The sequence below is a fragment of the Vespa velutina genome, chromosome 1, assembly GCF_912470025.1.
Source record: "Vespa velutina chromosome 1, iVesVel2.1, whole genome shotgun sequence".
In the NCBI taxonomy this organism is placed as follows: domain Eukaryota; kingdom Metazoa; phylum Arthropoda; class Insecta; order Hymenoptera; family Vespidae; genus Vespa; species Vespa velutina.
The window spans coordinates 12,064,842-12,084,336 of record NC_062188.1 but is presented as its reverse complement, the minus strand read 5'-3'; the positions used below and the strand labels follow the sequence as shown (position 1 = coordinate 12,084,336).

General features: G+C 29.0%; 1 protein-coding gene across 4 annotated transcripts in view; it reads left to right on the top strand.

Moving 5' to 3' along the window:
* Window positions 1–736: 736 nt before the first annotated feature.
* Window positions 737–19,495, top strand: part of LOC124948292 (potassium voltage-gated channel subfamily H member 8) — a 55,766-nt gene continuing 37,007 nt past the window's right edge. For all 4 annotated transcript variants that reach the window (XM_047491732.1, XM_047491723.1, XM_047491717.1 and 1 more), the window contains exons 1-2: window positions 737–1,040; window positions 6,645–6,755. In XM_047491732.1, coding sequence (XP_047347688.1) covers window positions 6,680–6,755 — 76 coding nt within the window. In that variant the 5' untranslated portion in view covers window positions 737–1,040; window positions 6,645–6,679. The remainder of the gene's footprint in view (window positions 1,041–6,644; window positions 6,756–19,495) is intronic.

The following is a 19,495-nucleotide window of genomic DNA, read 5'->3' as shown; positions in this document are numbered from 1 at the left end:
TTCGTTAGAGCTCGATAGGTCGTCAGTAGTTTGAGAGTAAAAAAGAAAAAGAAAAAAAGAAGAAGAAGAAGATATAATTATGTATCAATCAAAGTTACGGTGAGAAAGATAGAGTGTAACACCTGTCATAGCATAATTTCGGATTTTGACCTTGATCCACGAAAAACTCTCTATGCTTTTGTATAGGCCAAGACGATATTTTTTCACTTTTTGCCTTCTCGTTCGTACGCATGAGTGAGTGCTTGTCTCTTCTTTATCTCTCTCTCTCTCTCTCTCTCTCTCTTTCTCTCTTTTTCCAACGATCAGATTTTTACACAAAAGAAAGGTCTTCGATCGTATACTCTTCCCTACGTATCTATATCTACGTTCGCCTATTCGCTCGCGCACTCGTTTTCCTCGACTTACCACATGTTGCGCCTTGGTTAGTGCGTGGGGCGCAAGTCAGAGCCACCAGGGGAGCCCGGGCCATCAGGATAGACTGAATCTCAACCCCTCGGCTCGATCAGTTACGCGAATGCCTGCGAACCTATCGCGAGCGTCCGAGAATTTTATTTGCGTACGAACTCACTACGTTGAAACGATTTTTCTCTATCTTTCTCCCTCTTAGTCTCTCTTACTTTCTCTTACGTTCTCTTACTCCCTCACTCTCTCTCTCTCTCTCTCTATTTATTTGTCTCTTTTTCTCACATTTTTTTTCCTATATCAACAAAATATAATAAGAGATTTGTTAAATATTTTCATTTTTATTGTATAAGAGAAAGAGACAACAACAACAAAAAAATAGGAAGAAAGAACAAACAAAAAAAGAAAAGAAGAAAGAAATCAGATAAAACTGTCCTCCTTATCATTTTTCTCCTTATCATTATCTTTGTCTGTGACAAATCGTGGGATTTTTTTGTTTTCTTCTTTTTTATTTAGTCTATCATATTCCTAGATCGGCGGTTGTTCTTTTTTTTTCGGTGTGACAAGTGTGATCTCGCGAGTGATCGAAAGACGATGCGCCGGAGCCAGTGAGCAGAAAGATCGACTTTCTCGATAAGGTCCGTATTCTCGAAGAAATCAGTGACCGTTATTGATCATTCAATTTTACCAAGAGATCTTCGATCGAGAATTTATCGTCTGAATTATTTCTCCTCCGTTTTTTTTTTTTTATTTTCTTCTCTCTCTCTCTCTCTCTCTCTCTCTCTCCTTTCTTTCCATTTCTTTATTTTTTTAAGTGATCGTTGAACGAGTGTGTGTATATATCAATTGATCAAAAACGCACAAATGTAAACGAGCAGGCCGCTCGTTCGATAGAGAGATAACTTTATACGAAATGATGTCAATGATGATCATGACGATGCATATGTATATATATATATACATATATATATATATATATATATACATACGTACATACATATATACATAGATTATTCGGCACTCGTTCGCTAGCTCGTTCGCTAGCTCGTTCGCTAGCTCGTTCGCTCGCTTGTTTGTATTATATCGACGTATGGATCTCGTTTTCGATGAGAATTATATACGTCGATAATCGTTCGGTTTTTTCTTTTCATTTTCTCTCTCTCTCTCTCTCTTTCTCTCTCTTTCTCTTTTGTCAATAGATAAATGTAACATCGTATACATAAATCCTTCTGTTTGTAAAAATAATTATCAAGTAAAGTAATCGAGTAGATTGTATAATATTTGACCAATTATATTCGAATTACATTCATGTAAATTGTTTGAGAAAGCAAAGTCATAAAAAAAGTTTCTTGTTCCAGAACGTCAGTTAGTCGAATTAGTTTGTGAAAACTTGTTAGACATAAAAGAAATACGATGCTTGGTACAAATAATTAAATCTCGATTAAAGTTTTTGCAGAGTTTTTAAATAAAAAAAACTTTCGAACAATCGATAGAAGAAGATACATATATGTACTTTTAATCATCTTTATTTTATTGTTTGTTTTTTTCTTTCTTTCCCAATGGATTTATTAATTTTATAAACTGAAGTTTGTAATACGCGGCGAAACAAGATATAGCGTTACACGTTTAATTGCACGATGAAATATTCTTTGAATGCAGATGGCTACCGCAAATCAATGCGGTGGTTCCATAGCTTCGAGTTTATTCCATACCTACATACGTACATATTTCGTGTTACGATGATAACATCTGTAACAATTTACTACGAATAGTTTGTATCACGTAAAAGAATAATTTTTTTGTATTTCTACATTGATCAATACAGGTGTTAAGTAAACGAGAGTAGAATGAGACGAAAATACGTGCAGCTTCGTTATCAGTTTTGATCGTTCTAACGAGTGGAAAAGTTCGCTTATATGTCGGACATGCATCTTTTGCCGACGTTGTTATACTTCGTATAAATTTAACGTGTATACATATATACATATATACATATATACATATATACATATATACATATATACATACATACATACATATATATACATATATATTTACACATCTTCGTCATACGCTTACGTTTGTTTGTTTTTTTTTAATTTAAACGAATGACCCTAGTAATTAGACTACGGGAATTGTTAAACGCATCGAACGAAAAACGCATCAACGCGTGAATTATTATCATTATTATCGTTACACTTTACACGTCCATTTATTATTACTATTCTATGTAAATGTGACAGGTTTTTTTTCTAATTTTACGAGGTATGATGCATTCAAATATTTTATTATGAGAATGTTCATTATTTATTGGTGCTATTAAATGCAATCTGACAATTCATTAATTTTATTTTTTCTTTAACATTAACTATTTCACCGACGAAGTTTCGGATTAAATGAACCGCTTTCGAAACTATTTCGTAATTTTCTAAACGGTCTAAGTGTAAACGAGAAAAAGATAACAGCGTTATTTCATATATAATTTCATATATAATTTGATCACGGTGTTAGATAATAAGATAAGAACGAAACGAGAAAGATAGAAAGATAAACATTTTTTACAATTTCTCTCTCTCTATGTCTCTCTCTTTCTCTCTTTCTCTCTCTAGCATCTTCTAGTTTATTTTGTCATGTGACGAAAAACAAAATATCAAACGAAAAATAGATAGCAGCACGATTTTACCATGGTTACTAAAGATGTAGAAAAGAAAAAAATAGAACGCGTTAATTATACTTTCTATAGGATAGAAAAAGAAAACTCTCGTTTTCGAGCATGTAAATCCTATTACTTGTCAACGTTATGCAAGCTTGAATGTTACATATTTTTCCATACGTCTTTTCGTGATGCTTTTTGTGCGTGTTGACAGTAGAGGAGAAAAGGATGTTTCATACATATGTCTCTACATATGTATCTATGCATGCACGCATGCATTTATGTACATGTATACGTATGTATGTATGTATGTCGACCGAAGGAATAAACGGAAGCTCTTATTCGATGCTTTTTACAGAGACTACCATTACGACGAATTTCGAAGTCGTTTGGTTTTTTTTAATAATATACACGAGAGACCGAAGAACGATATTTTTGTCCGTCGCCAGACTGCGAATATCGTCTATTTATAAAATCGGCGAGTAGTTGTCATTAACGATAAACCTTGTTCCAGATCCACCTTACGTGGACTTGGGTCAGTATCTTCTTTAATTTTATTTTCATTTGCTATTTTTCTTTTTTTTTTTTCTTCTTTTTTTCTTTATCGTTATATTTTATTTGTCTATTTGAATCACAAGTAAAATACAATGTAACCTCATTAACTCGGGAATTGATTAAACTTTAAATAGCTTTTAGCCAGTTTTAGCATTTATCAAACTTTCAATTCTGGTGTCCGATGATCATTTCTATTCTCTATTTAAGTTCTATTGTTAAACGTGAGAAATTTTTAAATAAATGATATTTTTTCTCTTTTTAATCGATTATAATTTATTTTTACTTTCGATAATGTACAATAATATCGTAAACTTCGAACTTTAACGGAATGAAAAAATTTATTAACTATCTATTATATCTATCAAGATTCTATATAATCGTATCTATCTATCCGAGTATATTTTTTATCATTGCTATAGTCAGAGAAAAAGCATTTTATTTTTAATTCATTCAAATTTAGAATATTCTTTTTGTTAAATTAAAAAAAAATACGTAATAAAAAAATAAACGAAGAAGAAAAAGATACAATTTAAAATACAATTAAAAAAAAAAATTTTCGAATATATTTCTGACTGATTAATATTTATCAATAAATCGTATTAAATTGAAATATCAAATGTATCTGTCTGTATCCAATAAACAACAAGATCTTTTTATATTATAGCTAAATCACGTGTTTCAATACAATATGTATTTTCTATTGATTGAGTACGAAGAAGCGATTGAACTAAATGAAAAAAATGATGAAATTCAACGTGACTCGATCAAGGAAAGTATGCGTCTCTACGAAAAAAAAAGAAGAAGAAAAAAAAAAGAGAAAAAAAATCTAAAATATCGATAAATTTAATACCTATTGTTAGAAACGATTGCGTAAGGACTTCTCAAATAAAAGGTAACTTTGCGAGACTTATAAGAATAATTATTTATAAGGATTCAAAGACTCATAATTATGCGAGCTTGAATGGGTAATTGTTTATGGCGTTAAACGTAACGATAATGATTCATGGAGAGATGAGAAAAAGCTATATAGAATGATTTCTCCTCGTCCACGCGCAATGAAATAGCAACGAGTTGGAATGATTCCAGAAAAGCAACGGAATCGATGAACAATGCGCGTAACAATAGCACTTTGTTCGATAATGGAGAGCTTTCAATATTCGCTGACTTACAGGATTCCCCGACGAATCTTCCGTTTCCGTAAATAGAAAAGCTTTGCGTAAAATCGTGAAATTAAATGGTCGAATATCTAGAAGATCGACCTGATTTATCATGAGTTAGAATTTTAATATTAAAAATCGTTGATAATCTTTATCGACGTAGGTCGTGACGTATTTACGCGAGTATGTACGTATATATATATATATATATATATATATATATATATATATATATATATACACGAATAAAAAAAAATGTAAAATATTTATTCGTTTTTATTAATTTTTATTTAAAGAATTTGACAAATTAAAAAGAAAAAAGAAAAGGAAAAAGAATTTCTATTAAAAATATCAAATTTAATTAATTTAATTTATGTAAGATATAGTTATGTAGTTATGTGTTGTATGTATATCGGCACAGATCTTTTTTCTCATTCAAATAAAACGGATAATTGTGAAAAATTATATAGGCACAAAGAGAGAAAAAAAGAAAAGAGAGAAATAAAGAAAGAAAGAGAGAATTGTAAAAATGGAAGAGCATTCGGCATGCAATTGCGTAATTGGGATCCCGAGGTCGTTCTTTTCTTTTATTGCTCGTTCTCTATATTATGAAATCTAACGACCACCGTTCTAATTGAATTAATACAAGTACCACCAGAGCTTGCCATACTCAAGTTACATTATATATTCTCTCAAGTTATTCCGTCATTAAGTCTATCTACAAAATAGTCTATGATCGTTTCTAATAATATTACAGTTTATATAAAAAGTATAATTTATATGTAAGTTTTTTTCTTTAATTTTTTTTCTTTCTTCTTTTTTTTTTTTTACATCGGATAAATCCTATGAGATAGACATATAATTTAAATCGTGAATTAAAAGAAAATCATAGTATTCGCGTCGAATCGAATTTCATCGTTTGTTTCATTTCTTTTTGTTATTAACAATAATTTATTTGAAATTGTTCATTAATATTCTGTATCGAATAACATACGAAACGTTTCTGTCAATCGAATTTTCTTTTAATTAATCCAATCTAATATTATATACTATAGATCGTTAAAGTGGAACTATCATTAGATTTAATAAGAAATTCAAGAAAAAAAAAAAAACAAAGTGTTCCGTTTTCCTTTCTTTTTTTTTCTTTATCCTCGATTAACTCTTAAAAAAGTCTCGTTTATAAAACGATTTCAATAAATAAATAATCGTAGCTGTGCTTTACTGCGTACGTATGTTAAACGACAGATGCGACACAGTTCGTAAAAAGGACTGACGATATCGATAAGTGATTACTTTCTTTTTTTTGCTTTGACCGAGATACGCTTTCATGTATGGATGTATGCGTGTATATTTATATGTATATGTATGTTATCATTTACATACATTATATCATATACATTAACACTTCAACTTTATATCACCAAGTTGTAATACAGGTTAGGCCGAAAGTGCCCAGATGACTTCTTTTCATGATTTTTTTTTGGGCTAATCTTTTTGATTGAAAAATTACAAAATTTAACTACAGGTCTGAAAAATCTAGAAAACGATATTTAAAACTATCTAGGAACTTTTGGCTCATTTAAAAATTTTTTTGTCAGTTCTGTATTGATTACTATTATAAATATTATACTATTATATATAAACAATGTAATACATTTCTTGTATTAATAATTTAATACAATATTGTTTTAATATATTTATGTATATATAGTATATGTATATTATATTATATAGTAATAATTGTAATATTAATTTTGGCATTATTTATTAATCAAACTCAAAACTTCTACTTCTTGTTATGCATGTATGTATTACATACGCTGTTGTCAAAATGGAAACAAGAATAATAAATGCATTTTTTTTTTATGAACTTACAGATCCGTGCCGCAGATCACGCGGCGGGGCGGCCCCAATGCCGGTTAGGAAGGGCCTCCTCGCCCCACAAAATACTTTTCTCGATACAATCGCAACACGCTTCGATGGAACCCGTAAGTACTATGAAATTTATTTAATCGCTATTGCATGTTACTTTATCATCTTTATTCTGCCAAAGCAAAAATATACTTTCGCGTGTGATATGAATCATTGATTGACAACATATATATATATATATTGTTTTCAGTTATTTTTTTTTCAGAAAATGACATACACGTCAATATTTTAATACGATACGTTTAGCTTTTTGACAGGACGAATTTTTAAAAAATACTTTATTGTTTGTTTAACTTCAACTTGTATAGAATATAATAAAATTACGAATGAATTCGATCCTGATTATAATCAATTTTTAAATATCAATTTAATATTTCAAAATATCAAAGTTCACGCGATCGGGAAATAATATACCATTAACGGGAATAGTTACGTTTCGATTATCTCGGAATGAAATTAGAAGGGCAATTTAATTTGACATTCGATTTGACATCAAAGATTTATTTATTAATTTATTGATAAATCTTTGAAAGCACATGAAAATGAAATGAGTGCAATGAAGTCCATCGATTTAGACGTATATGTTTTTTTTATTAATTTAAATCTTCATTAAATTTTAATGTACAAATATAAGATGTTCTTTTATTTTGTACAGCTAAGAAATGTGATAACAAAAAAAAAATTATTTGAACAGAATGCGTATGAATATAATTTCTATTGAATTTACGTTATTCATTACATTTACAATATTTTTATTATTCGAAATGATAGAACGAGTAAAAATAAAAAGAAATTTATTCCATTTTACTGTAAAAAACTAATATAATGGTACTTCGCTACTAATAATATTTAAACGCATTTTTATCGAATATGCACTTGTGCATAAGAATGTTATAATAATGCATATATATATATATATATATATATATATATATATATATATATACATGATAAAACTTTGAGGATGTTTGAAAATCTTGATAATCGGATAATCGAATTTTATTTCAGAGTAGATAATATAGAATACAGCATGCAATATTTTTACAATTATTCGAACTAACAAAGAAGGATGAAAATAGACATTTTTACAAAAAATCATATAAAGGATTGTAACGTAAAAATTGGTATGTATATCTCTGTTTGGCATACAAAAGAGTAAAAGCCAGAATTATTAGTATTGCAAAGAAGCACTTATGATATTTCAATTACAACGTAAGATCAGGTATTAGTTTGTTAATATGAAAATTGATATGTGACAATAATACAATATGTATAATTTGTTCCATTGGACTTCCTTATTTGAAAATGATACATTACATTGAATTAAAATTTGCTGTTTTTAGTTTTTCATATATCTACTATAAGAATCGCAGGTAAAAGTATGAAAGATTGACTTGTAATACTATTAAAGTATGAAAGATTGACCTGTATACTAATAATATTAAATATTAATATAAAATATATTAGCATAATCATTTTGTTTTAATCAAAGTTTGATTCATATTTATGATTGATTTTTAACCTGGCTGTAGATATATTTTTATAATCGTGCGATTTACATATTTTCATGTATAGATAAATATCTTTCAATAAAAATATGTAGGTAGTTAAGTAATACGATATTCCAATTAAAATCCGACATTTTTAAATAGGAGTTATACTTAATAAGTTTATGAAATATTTCATCTTACTTTTCATTCATAATTTCCTTCGAGTTATCGAGCAACGAACCGCACGATATCTTTAATAAGTTTGTTCCATATTTCCTCATCTTTTTCATAACTTCTTTCGAAGTCGTCCTATTTTCTCGACGACATATTCGATAATTGTAAGTTTATGAATGCAAGGCAGTGCTCATTTTCATGCGATCGAAATTCGCAAAGATCGTGATCCTTATGAGTTACGATATCCAAATTCCGATCACGCGAAATAGAAGTTTCAAGTACTTATATTGAAGTATCCATTTTGCTCAATCGAAAGAAAGATTGATCAAATTTGATCAAATGTTTTTTCTCTTTATCCTCTCTCTCTCTCTCTCTCTCTCTCTCTCTCTCTTTCTCTTTTTCTCTCTTTTTCTCTTACTTTTTTCCGGTTAACTATCTATAAGCATTTCTTTTTATCTCGTAGATACACGTTTGTCAACTTTTTGTGAAAGCTTCTTGCTTAAAGTTTTATAAATTTTAACGAAAAATTCAGATGTCAAGTATCGTCCAGAGGCTTCGGAAAATTTGACGATAAACGTTTGACATAAGTGGTACTACCAACTAGTATTATTATTGTTTTAGGTACGAAATTGATTCCTCATCGTTGTCTCTTGCTAGTTTCAACAGCTTTAGTCGGACTCACACGTGCGACGATGATACAAATCACAGATGTCCGATAACTGTCTACCGGCGATGAAATACGATTTGATGCACGTCGCGAACTAGGAAATAATATTAGCTTTTTCCATTGCTCACATCGAATGTGTATGATCTTTTCGAAGTTGAGAAATTTATCGATAATATATCGTGTTCGTTTAACGTCCTCGTGATATGATTTTTTTTTTAATGAAAAGTATACAGGTTGGTCCAGTAATTATTACCACCTGAAATATCTCCATTTTTTTTAGATGGTTTTATGGAAAAAAATGTTTAGAACAAAATAAAGTTACTATAACAACATGTGATTGTAAAAAGATTATTTTGTTTTCTTTTTTTTTTTAAATCATTTTTTACGAGATTTCGAAGTCATCGGTATTTTCATAAAATGGCAACCTATAATTTTTTTTCACATAAACAATTTGCCGCGCTATTCTGACTAAGAAAACTATTAGGATGAAATATTAAAAAATAATTAGTTCATGAGATATTTTGAAAAAATGTCTAGTAATTCAACAAAACTGTAAGTAGTCGTAGTTTCTTTTTTTGTTAAAGTTAGAAAAAGATATTCGAGGAAGAAGATGAATTATTCGAGATAGACTATATATTCACAATTATATATATATATTTTTATATGTATATTTTTTTTCTGCAATCGCGATAATAAATGTTTATGTGCATTTGCCATAATAATAATGCAAATGCATAAATGCAAAAATAATGGAGATAATTAAGATGATAATAGTTATTGGACTACCCTGTGTATTAGTATTTCAGATTTCACGTAAAACAATGAAATCTAATCTTCCTTTGTTCGGATGAAACAGAATATAGAGTAAGTACGTATTTCATGATCCATAAATAATATACAGAGATATATGTACATATGTATATAATGCAATGTGAGTTTTCATGAGTTGTAATTAAAGACGGAAATATTTGAAAAATATCTTTTCGGTGTATCCTGAATGAAAATAAAATCTTTCCTACTCGACGTATCATTATTCGAATTGAATTGTCTTTAGAGTATTTCTTGAAAAAATATTCGCATCGTTGATCGTACATACATATACGTCGAGTTAATTCGTTTTAATTTTATTAAACGTACGAAGAAAACAATTTAATGTATACACGAACGTGTAATAATTCATAATTATTCCATCCGTCACGTTGATAAATATGACGAGTATTAGTCTTATCTTGAAATTATATTGACATTATGAATCATTTATGAGATTAAAGATATGAAAATATGAAAAATTCATTTAAATAATATAAATTTTCTCGATATTAAGAAAAAATATTTAATCAATAATGTTAATATCAAATGAACGTGTATTAATTATCGTGAAACACAGCAACGTATCTATTGAATACTTTTATAATATAGAATCTGAGTATTAATAGAGGTACAGAATGGCATTAATGATGGAGGCGACTATACACTCATGGGACTAGTGTTCTTCGATTAAATCATGCGAAGATCGTACCTGCTGCGATATACGTTTCTACTGTGTACATCCTTTGCTTACGTGTTATTAAATTTATTTAATAAATATTATTTTAATCAAAATCTTTTACTACAAAATTATTTTAACAATCGTTCGTTCGATTAGAATATTTGTATTTTGTTTCAAACAAAGCCGTCAACATTAAACCAAATGTCAGTCGTAATTGAAAGGGTTTATACACGTACTATATAAGCGCTGACCAGAGCTCAACGATTGTTACACCTACGCGCGTAGGATTTACATATATATATATATCTATAGATATATCGTAACTATACTGAAATTATAAGCCAGATCAAAGTAAATATATTGACTACTGTTGAATCATAATTTTCGTTTGGTAATATTTGATATTACTGTAATAATATATTTTAACGATGTCTGTCTTATTTGTCTTTATCTTAAAAGATATAATAAATGATATAAAAAATGAATATGTAAGTATGTTATCAAACTTTCATTTAAGATTTTATAAATATCTCATTTTTATGAAATATTTGTTTTCATATAAATGATTAATGTTGTATATATAGAAGAGAACCAGGTCCTACGAATAGCTAAATTTATTTTGGTGCAACGTGTGCAACGTGTGCAACGTCAATTTTGGTAACGTTCGGTTGATACGAATTTGAATTAAACGCTTCTTCATGAAATCACAGGACGATTGAAATACAACGCAAGCTCGAAATTGATTACATTCGAAGCAGCTTGCACACCATGTTCATGCTAAATCATTTGATTAGTTTAAGGTTTCGTCCGTTATCTTCAAAATTGATTCTTATGTATTCGAGCTCTTTATTTGTGTCCTTTCGTTCTTCCTCCTTTAGAAACTTCCAAGAAAATAAGTTAATTCCAATAACTCTTATCGATTCCAAGTTATAGTGATACGGAGGAGTCTACGAACCAAGAAGAATCTAATTATGAGGAAGCAATTCTAGATGATCATCGTTGTCATCATTTTCGTCCTTATCGTCATCTTCACAGTCGTCGTCGTCGTCGTTGTCGTCGTGTTAATCAAATTATAGAAAAGTTGTGTCCATGACGAGTACTACAATTGTACTTTTCCTTCCTTTCCTATGATGATAATAAAATTACAATCGTCGTACTTTTCAAAGTATTAAATCGTTGTAGATATAAACCTAAAGATCCATCTTAGGAAGTTAAGCATTCGATTTTAATCGGGATACATTGAGAAACGTCGTTGAAAACAATCCTTCGAAATGTTTTCCTTTTCCTCGAGAAGTTCTTTTTATGTAAGAGTAATTTTCAAAACAAAACAAAATAAAGAAAGATAAAAAGAAAGAAAATGAAAGAACATTTTGATCATTTATTATTCTAAATTCAGTAAGAGGATTCAATCCAATAAAATTCCTATTTGCATTTTATTTCTGACGACGTCCATCCAAAAAGATCAGACTAGATTAATATAATACATCCTGCTCTTAAGTCCCTCCATCAATCTAATGTCTTTTAAATATTATTCTACTCCGAGAAGCATTTCGTCGAAACTTAATCGACAGATGTTATATTTCGATACAATGTTTACGTAATACGAATTGCCTCGTGTGTTATATTTTCTCTCGGACAGTTTCGACACCGAAAAATTCATATTGCATATTCAACAGTATAAAGCCGATTTCATAAAATCACGTCATTGACTTTGAATCTTTTCTTGACAAGCTGTTTAAAATTTAATAGAGAGAATGGAAAATTCATCGCTACGTGTAAATAAGTAAATTAATAACGTATATTTTTATTTTTAATAAATAATACAACACGTGTGACTAAATATTCGTGAAGATAAAGAAAATAAAGGAATGGAATGGAAAAAAGAAATAAAAAAGAAAAGAAAAGAAAAGAAAAGAAATTAAAAAACGAGAGAAAGGATGCAAGCAAAAAAGAAAAAGACAAAGAAAAAAGAAAAGAAAAGAAAAGATATGGATGATCGATGTATTTGATAATGTAAATTCGAATTTCCCTTTGGAAGATAGCAAAAGGGGGAAAGAGATAAAAAGTAGCGAATATTTCATCGATTTAAAAAAGTAAAAAAATAAAAGAAATGGGACATATTTCAAATACGAGTTTACATAAATACATATATATATATATATAACTATGTGTATCTACATATATATCGGAAGATTATAAAAGATATTAATAAATATATATATATATATAAATGACGATCGTGATGAAAGTAAACTATTGTAGTTTAAAAGGAACAAGTTACAAAGGACTTTGCAATTAAACCTGCGGAATCTTCCTTCTCGAGAAGCTCACGACGACTTCGCTTAAACATTAAACTCCAATGATGTTTCTATGTACTTTCGTTGCATTGCGAACCCTCGCTTTGTCTTTATTCATCAAGTAGATTGGTTGGTTGGTTGGTTAGTTGCTTGCTTGCTTGTTTCAGACTCAACGAACATTGAAGGCGCAGTCATGTAAAGTCTCGCTCTCTCGCGTTATTACATGTGCGGATATACTCGACCACTGTAATATCAAAAGCTCTTTCTGTCTGTCTTTCTACGTATCTTTCTCTCTCTCTCTCTTTCTCTTTTCCTCTCCCTTTCTCTCTTTTTTGTCCACTTTCCTTGATTTTCTTTGTCCTTTCTCCAACGTATATTTCATTACTCTCAAGAAAATACCTACGTTTATGGCTTATTCCTTTTCTCTGTCTTTGTCTATCTGTCTATCTCCCTCTCTCTCTCTCCCTCCCTCTCTCTCTCTCTCTCTCTTATTCGGACTCTGGAGCTTGACCATATCAAACCTTCCTTTTTCTTCTTCTTTTTCTCTTTTAGTCTCGTTTTTACTAGAGAAACTGTAATAAATCGTACAATACCGTCGGTTGGGAACGATTCCATAGAGTCCTCTCTCTTGCACGTGTTACTTCCGTACGATTCATCGTCCTCTTTTCTTCTTTTTTATTCTGAGTCACTTATTCATAACGAACTATCTTTTACGAGATATATACAATAGAATAAATCCGATTTAAAAATATATCTTTACTTCTGTACTTTGTGGATTAAATGATTTCTTCCTCTCTCTCTCTCTCTCTCTCTCTCTCTCTTTCTCTTTCTCTCTCTCTCTCTCTCTCTCTTTCTCTCTCTCTCTCTCTCTCTCTTTCTTTTTCTTTTTTTTTTTTTTTATTTTTTGTTCTATCCAATCATTTTCTCTTATTTCTATTATCGTCACTTTCACTTATTAATATCAATTAGTCTAAACATATATATATATATATATATATGGGTATATCTAAACATATATATATACCCATATATATATATATGGGTATCCAAGATTATGAGATAGAACAGGAGAGAAATTATTTACCGTAAGAGTGAATCGTTATATCATGTCTATGTTCGTTAATTGAACCAGCAGAGTCAATTAAACGATCCGGTTTATTTTCAGATTGGGACATACGGAGGCGAATGTTAAAGCTCAAACTTCTTATTTCCTATAATGAAAACAGAGAGAACTGTTTTCTCTTACTTTCAGAACTTTAAATTCTCGGATGAATGATTCTCATAATTGTTACTTTCTTGCGATAAGCTTTTCCTCGAGATTTAACATTAATTTAATCCTCTTGATTTGATATTACCGTAAATCAACCAAGCTATATCACTCAGTTCTAAATATAATTGAAAATTAGAATTTATCTTAAAAAAAAAAAAAGAAAAAAGTTAAAAATATATGCAAAATACATATATATATATATATATCCTAATACTATAGATCTATTCTCCTTTTAAATTGTCTTTTATGTAATTTCTCCCCCCACCCACCCAAAAAAAGAACAAAAAAGATCTAATCTCAAATTAAAATAACAACCTTTTGCATATTAACGGGTACATGAACTTGACAAGTGTGAGAGTAATAACAGTTTCTTCATAAATAAAGTGCTTGTGGTTATTTTAAGCGTTCACTTTCTTCCTCTGGGTGTATTTGGCGTTTTGCCAATTGGGGTAAGGGATGGTTGACGACTGTTCAAACATTTGCTTGTATGTGCTGACCAAGTATTCTGGAAAAGCAATTGAAATATTCGTTTGTGATGTCTCTATGAAGATACGTCGCATCATTTTCTCATCAGCTCAGCGCTGTAAACGGTTGACATTGTGAATACTTGAATGACATTATCTTTTTCCATTGTCTCGTAAAATAATCTGCTGATTAAGATATTAATTCTTATTTATTTAAATTAGAAGGAAATTACAGAGAGAAGACGAAATTTTCATTGAAAATTTCACGAAATTTGTATTATATTGTAGTTTCTTATATATGTCACTAGATATTGAAGGTAATTAACTCTGAGACTATATATATTCTATCCTTCTTAAATATTCTTTTATAATAGGAATCAGATTATTAAAGAATTGCATTAAATCTGATTTCAGATCCATATTTATATCTCTTTGACTTTATTTTCTATGGCTCGTGAAAAAAAGGATAAATATTGTTGAAAATTTATTGTGAGAAAAGAAAGAGCTAAAAAAAGGTCATTCAGTGAAGATTCCTAGATGTCAAACAAAAAAAAAAAAGGAAAAGAATTAATATATTCTTATCGTTTCTATCAAACATTCTTCGTATATTTCGTATTATAATATAGTATTATAATATAAATATTTTATTTGAGATCACATTGTCAAGGTCGCAGACATTCAATTTTGAATTTCAATATATTTAATTCCAAATTGCCTTGTTCTCTTAGAAAATACGATACTGAAGTTAAATGAGATACTCGTCAAAGGTATCCTACGTGCTATAATTCGAAAGATTATATGTATATATGCGCAATAGGTCGAAAAAATTCCCCTCCATGATGAAACCCCAAAAGATTTTATCTCGTTTTCTCAGAGCTAATGACGCATATTTTAAGTCCCGGTTTTCTCGCTTAAGAATACGAAGATTTGACTTTTGATATCAACGATTTTATTCCAGTATAGGGTAACATAATCTTACGACAAAGATTCTTCGTTGTATTAATTATTTCCTATCACCATTGATAATCAAGTAACACTTTAACATGTTAATAGTCGTGGAGAAATTATATATTAATTATGTCGAATATATTCATCTATGATCTATCATAACTTTTTGATAACAGAAGACATAGGAAACTTCACAAGACTTTACTCTTATTAGAAAATATACTTTCTGTCTCCTAAATGCCAGTTCAACAACGTGTTGTATGAGGTCATTTATTATAGTAAAATATTATAGATTATATTATAAATTTGTGAATTTATAAAAAGATTAATAATTATATATCGCTGGTTCTTAGACTGCATGTTTTGAACAAAAGCCGAATTTTTTACGAAATAAATTTCGTTTACTTATATCGGTAATTTGAGAAATATAAAGGGAGATAAAAAAAAATCTGTTTTAAGTGATAAAAAATTTGATTTGGCTAACCAACACAGCCGGCAACCAATGATATAAGGGATTAGTTTCTTTAGGAACTCACAAATTTATAATATAATTTATAATATTTTATTATAATAAATAATCTCATATCGTAGATCATTGAATTTGACTTTGAAATTTTCTTTGTCATTTTATCCGAAAAAAAGTGGTTTCATATGATGTGCTCCTTCATATCATACAAATCAGTAACAGAATTTTTTTCAGTAGATTCAGCTTTTTATGAGATATTTCAATTTTTCGGGATAAACGGTAGATCTTGTGTGTGCGTGTATGTGTATATATATATATATATACATTTTTTCGTACATATTTCTTTTTCATATATATTTCTTAGCAATCCTATTGAGTACAGTTTGATATGAGACGGTGAAAAGCTATCGGAAGTTTCGTCAGATACGTTCACTTATCGAAAAGCTTTTTCCAGAAGCCATGATTTTCGAATGGTATGTTTCGTGCCACGAACAGCTGATGTATGAAGGGGATAGAGGAAGCTATCCCCTTTGTCATAACTAACATGTGATAGTTCCCTATAATATGCTCTTGCATTTTGCCGTTACGTTCGTCGACCTCGAACAATCTCTAGAATATTAATTCGATATCGACGCCATAAGAATCGACTTTGTTTCCGATGTCGTTTATTTTTACATCGTACAACTATAAGTCGATGAAACTGTTGGGGTTCATAAACACAAATTTCTTTGCACATTCTATCGTATATTCAATGAAATAATGAAAAATTGTCATAATTTAAATTCTAAGAATATTATCATTTAATTTGTCTTATATCGAATGGGTATCAATCGGTCTTTTAACATTCGTCGATAGAAATGTGTGAAGATTTTGAAATTTTAAATTGTTCCTATATTGTTCGATCTATCTATTGTAGAAATATTTTAAAATTGATAAAAGTTACATCGATTTAAAGTTCGATATTATGTTAACCAATAAGATAACGATATGATAATATGTATTAGATTTTTGATTTCATTTAATTAGATATTGTGTAAAAATTCTTTCATTACTTTTAAGCAATTAATTTAAAATCGTTAAATTGTTCATCGAATCGTGATTTCATCCAATTACATCCAATTCTCTCTACGTGGTTCGAAGCAAAGCCTTATTCTTGAGGGAAAGTTTACATATTCCGGAGAGCGAAGCTCTTTGGAAACCACAAACATTAGACTGATGAATTTCTTAATAACCATGATACCTTCGAAATACAAATATGTCTATTAATTTGTTTCACAATTTATATTCTATAATTTATGTAGCTATAGATACTAAATATGATACAATGCATAGAAAAAAAAAAGATACGGTTATGGTATATGTATTATTATAAAATTGAAGAAATTCTCCATGAATTTCGCCTGTTTGTTTACATAAAAAAAAAAAATCTACTGTGTGCAAAAACGCAAGAACAAATATAAACATACATTTTCGTTCGTTCTCGCTAACAAATATCCATTTCAAAAATTCGTGAAAATGATATAAAATATTACAGTATATACGTTCGGTGAACATTACTGTCATGACACAACTGAAAAGAAGCTTCCCATCCAATATCTTAAAGAAACATATTCAATATGATAAGACAAAATATGTGAGAAAATGGAAACGTCATTTACATGTTCCATCATTCTATTTCATTTTAAATGCGGTGTGTCTACATCTTTTCCGTTTATGTTTATATTACCTAGTACCGGCATAATCAGTAAATATTTATGTGAAAAATGTAATTATTATTATTCGTTTATTCTTTGTCATAATATTCTTCGTAATTCATATAACGGTATAAGTTGGTATAATTTAAATAGACATTAATAGTTAAGTCATTATTTTAAGTGGAAATCATAATTTTTATTTTTGATAGTTGGTAAATAGAATTTCGACGATAAATCTTTGGAATAGTTGAGTACTAAACTTTTATTTAATTTTAGATTAAAATTTCAATATGCTCGTTGACAATATTTATCCATGCAAACTTAACGTATTGAGTAAACTTCTTAAACTTTAAGCTTTGAGCCTTTTATTTTCTATATTGTAAATACGTATCGCAACATTAAGATCGAATCTATTGTAAATTCATTAAACGAATCGTGTATAATTTTTCGTATCCGTGGATTGACAAATGATTAAAAAATAATTCGTTTTATCGTTAATTTAAAAAAAAAAAAAAACATTATGCAATTATGAAAGGACAAAGTAATTAAAATAGAAATTACTTTGTCCTTTCATAACTTATAATGTTTTTTTAAAAATTAAATAAATCGAAAACAGAAAGATATCGGCAAAATTTTCCTTTTCCAAATCAATTTTTTATTAACATATTACATGAATAGATAATTATAATTGATAATTATTGAACGAACGAATGATACGGTGATTATTAATTAATATATAATATTTCATATATTCTACTATATTTATCTTGTATATATTGAAATTACTTTTCGCAAAAGCTATGCGATATTCGTTTCCTTGTTGAATTATTTATAGAGATGCAGTTAATTAACGGCAATTATATAATAGGAATATAATAATAATAATAATAATAATAATAATAATAATAATAATAACAATAATAATAATAACAATAATAATAATAACAATAATAATAATAATAATAATAATAATAATAATAATAATAATAATAATAATAATAATAATAATAATAATAATAATAATAATAATAAGACAAAGAAGAAGAAGAAAAATAAAAAGGAGATATTGGATGTTTGTTCAAAGGGAAAAGAATTTTATCAAAGAGAAAGAAAGAAAGAAAATTCGTCTGAAAGAATTAGAAAAGTACGCAAAGAATCTGCAAAAACGATGAAAAGGTACAAAAAAAGAAGTATTTCTCTCTCTTTCTCTCTCTCTCTCTCTCTCTCTCTCTCTCTCTCTCTCTCTCTTTCTGTCTCCCTTTTTCTCTCTCTTTTTCTCTTTCTGCCTACCTAAAAAAGAAAAAAGAAAATAGTGCAACGAAAGCTGTCAGCCAATCCAGGTAAAATCTGGCATAGCAAGAAAAATTGAAAGTCCCTAATGATAGTGCAGATAAAATTATGTACGGATAGACAAAGATGAGTATTAGGATGAAGAGTACTAAGAAAAGACTACTCACCGGGGTCAAGAATTTTCTTTCTTTGTATTCATTGAACGACCTATTTATTTATCATGGTATCTTTTACCTTTCTATTCGGTATTCACATTCTTTGCTAACGATTGATGAAACTTCAGCCGATCGAATCTGAATAACTTGAACTTAACAAGGAAAGACTACAAGAGTTTTGTAACGTTTTATGGGATTTAAAAAAGAACAGAAATAGTACCAGTTTTATAGCATACAACTGCTTTTTTCTTTGACGATAAAAGACATTTTTGAGCGTGAAAATGTTTATGACTATAATATAAAGAATTTTGAGAGCAAATGAGAGAGAGAGAGAGAGAGAGAGAGAGAGAATGATCTTAAGTCTGATTTGCCTGCAGTGAAGGAAATTGTTT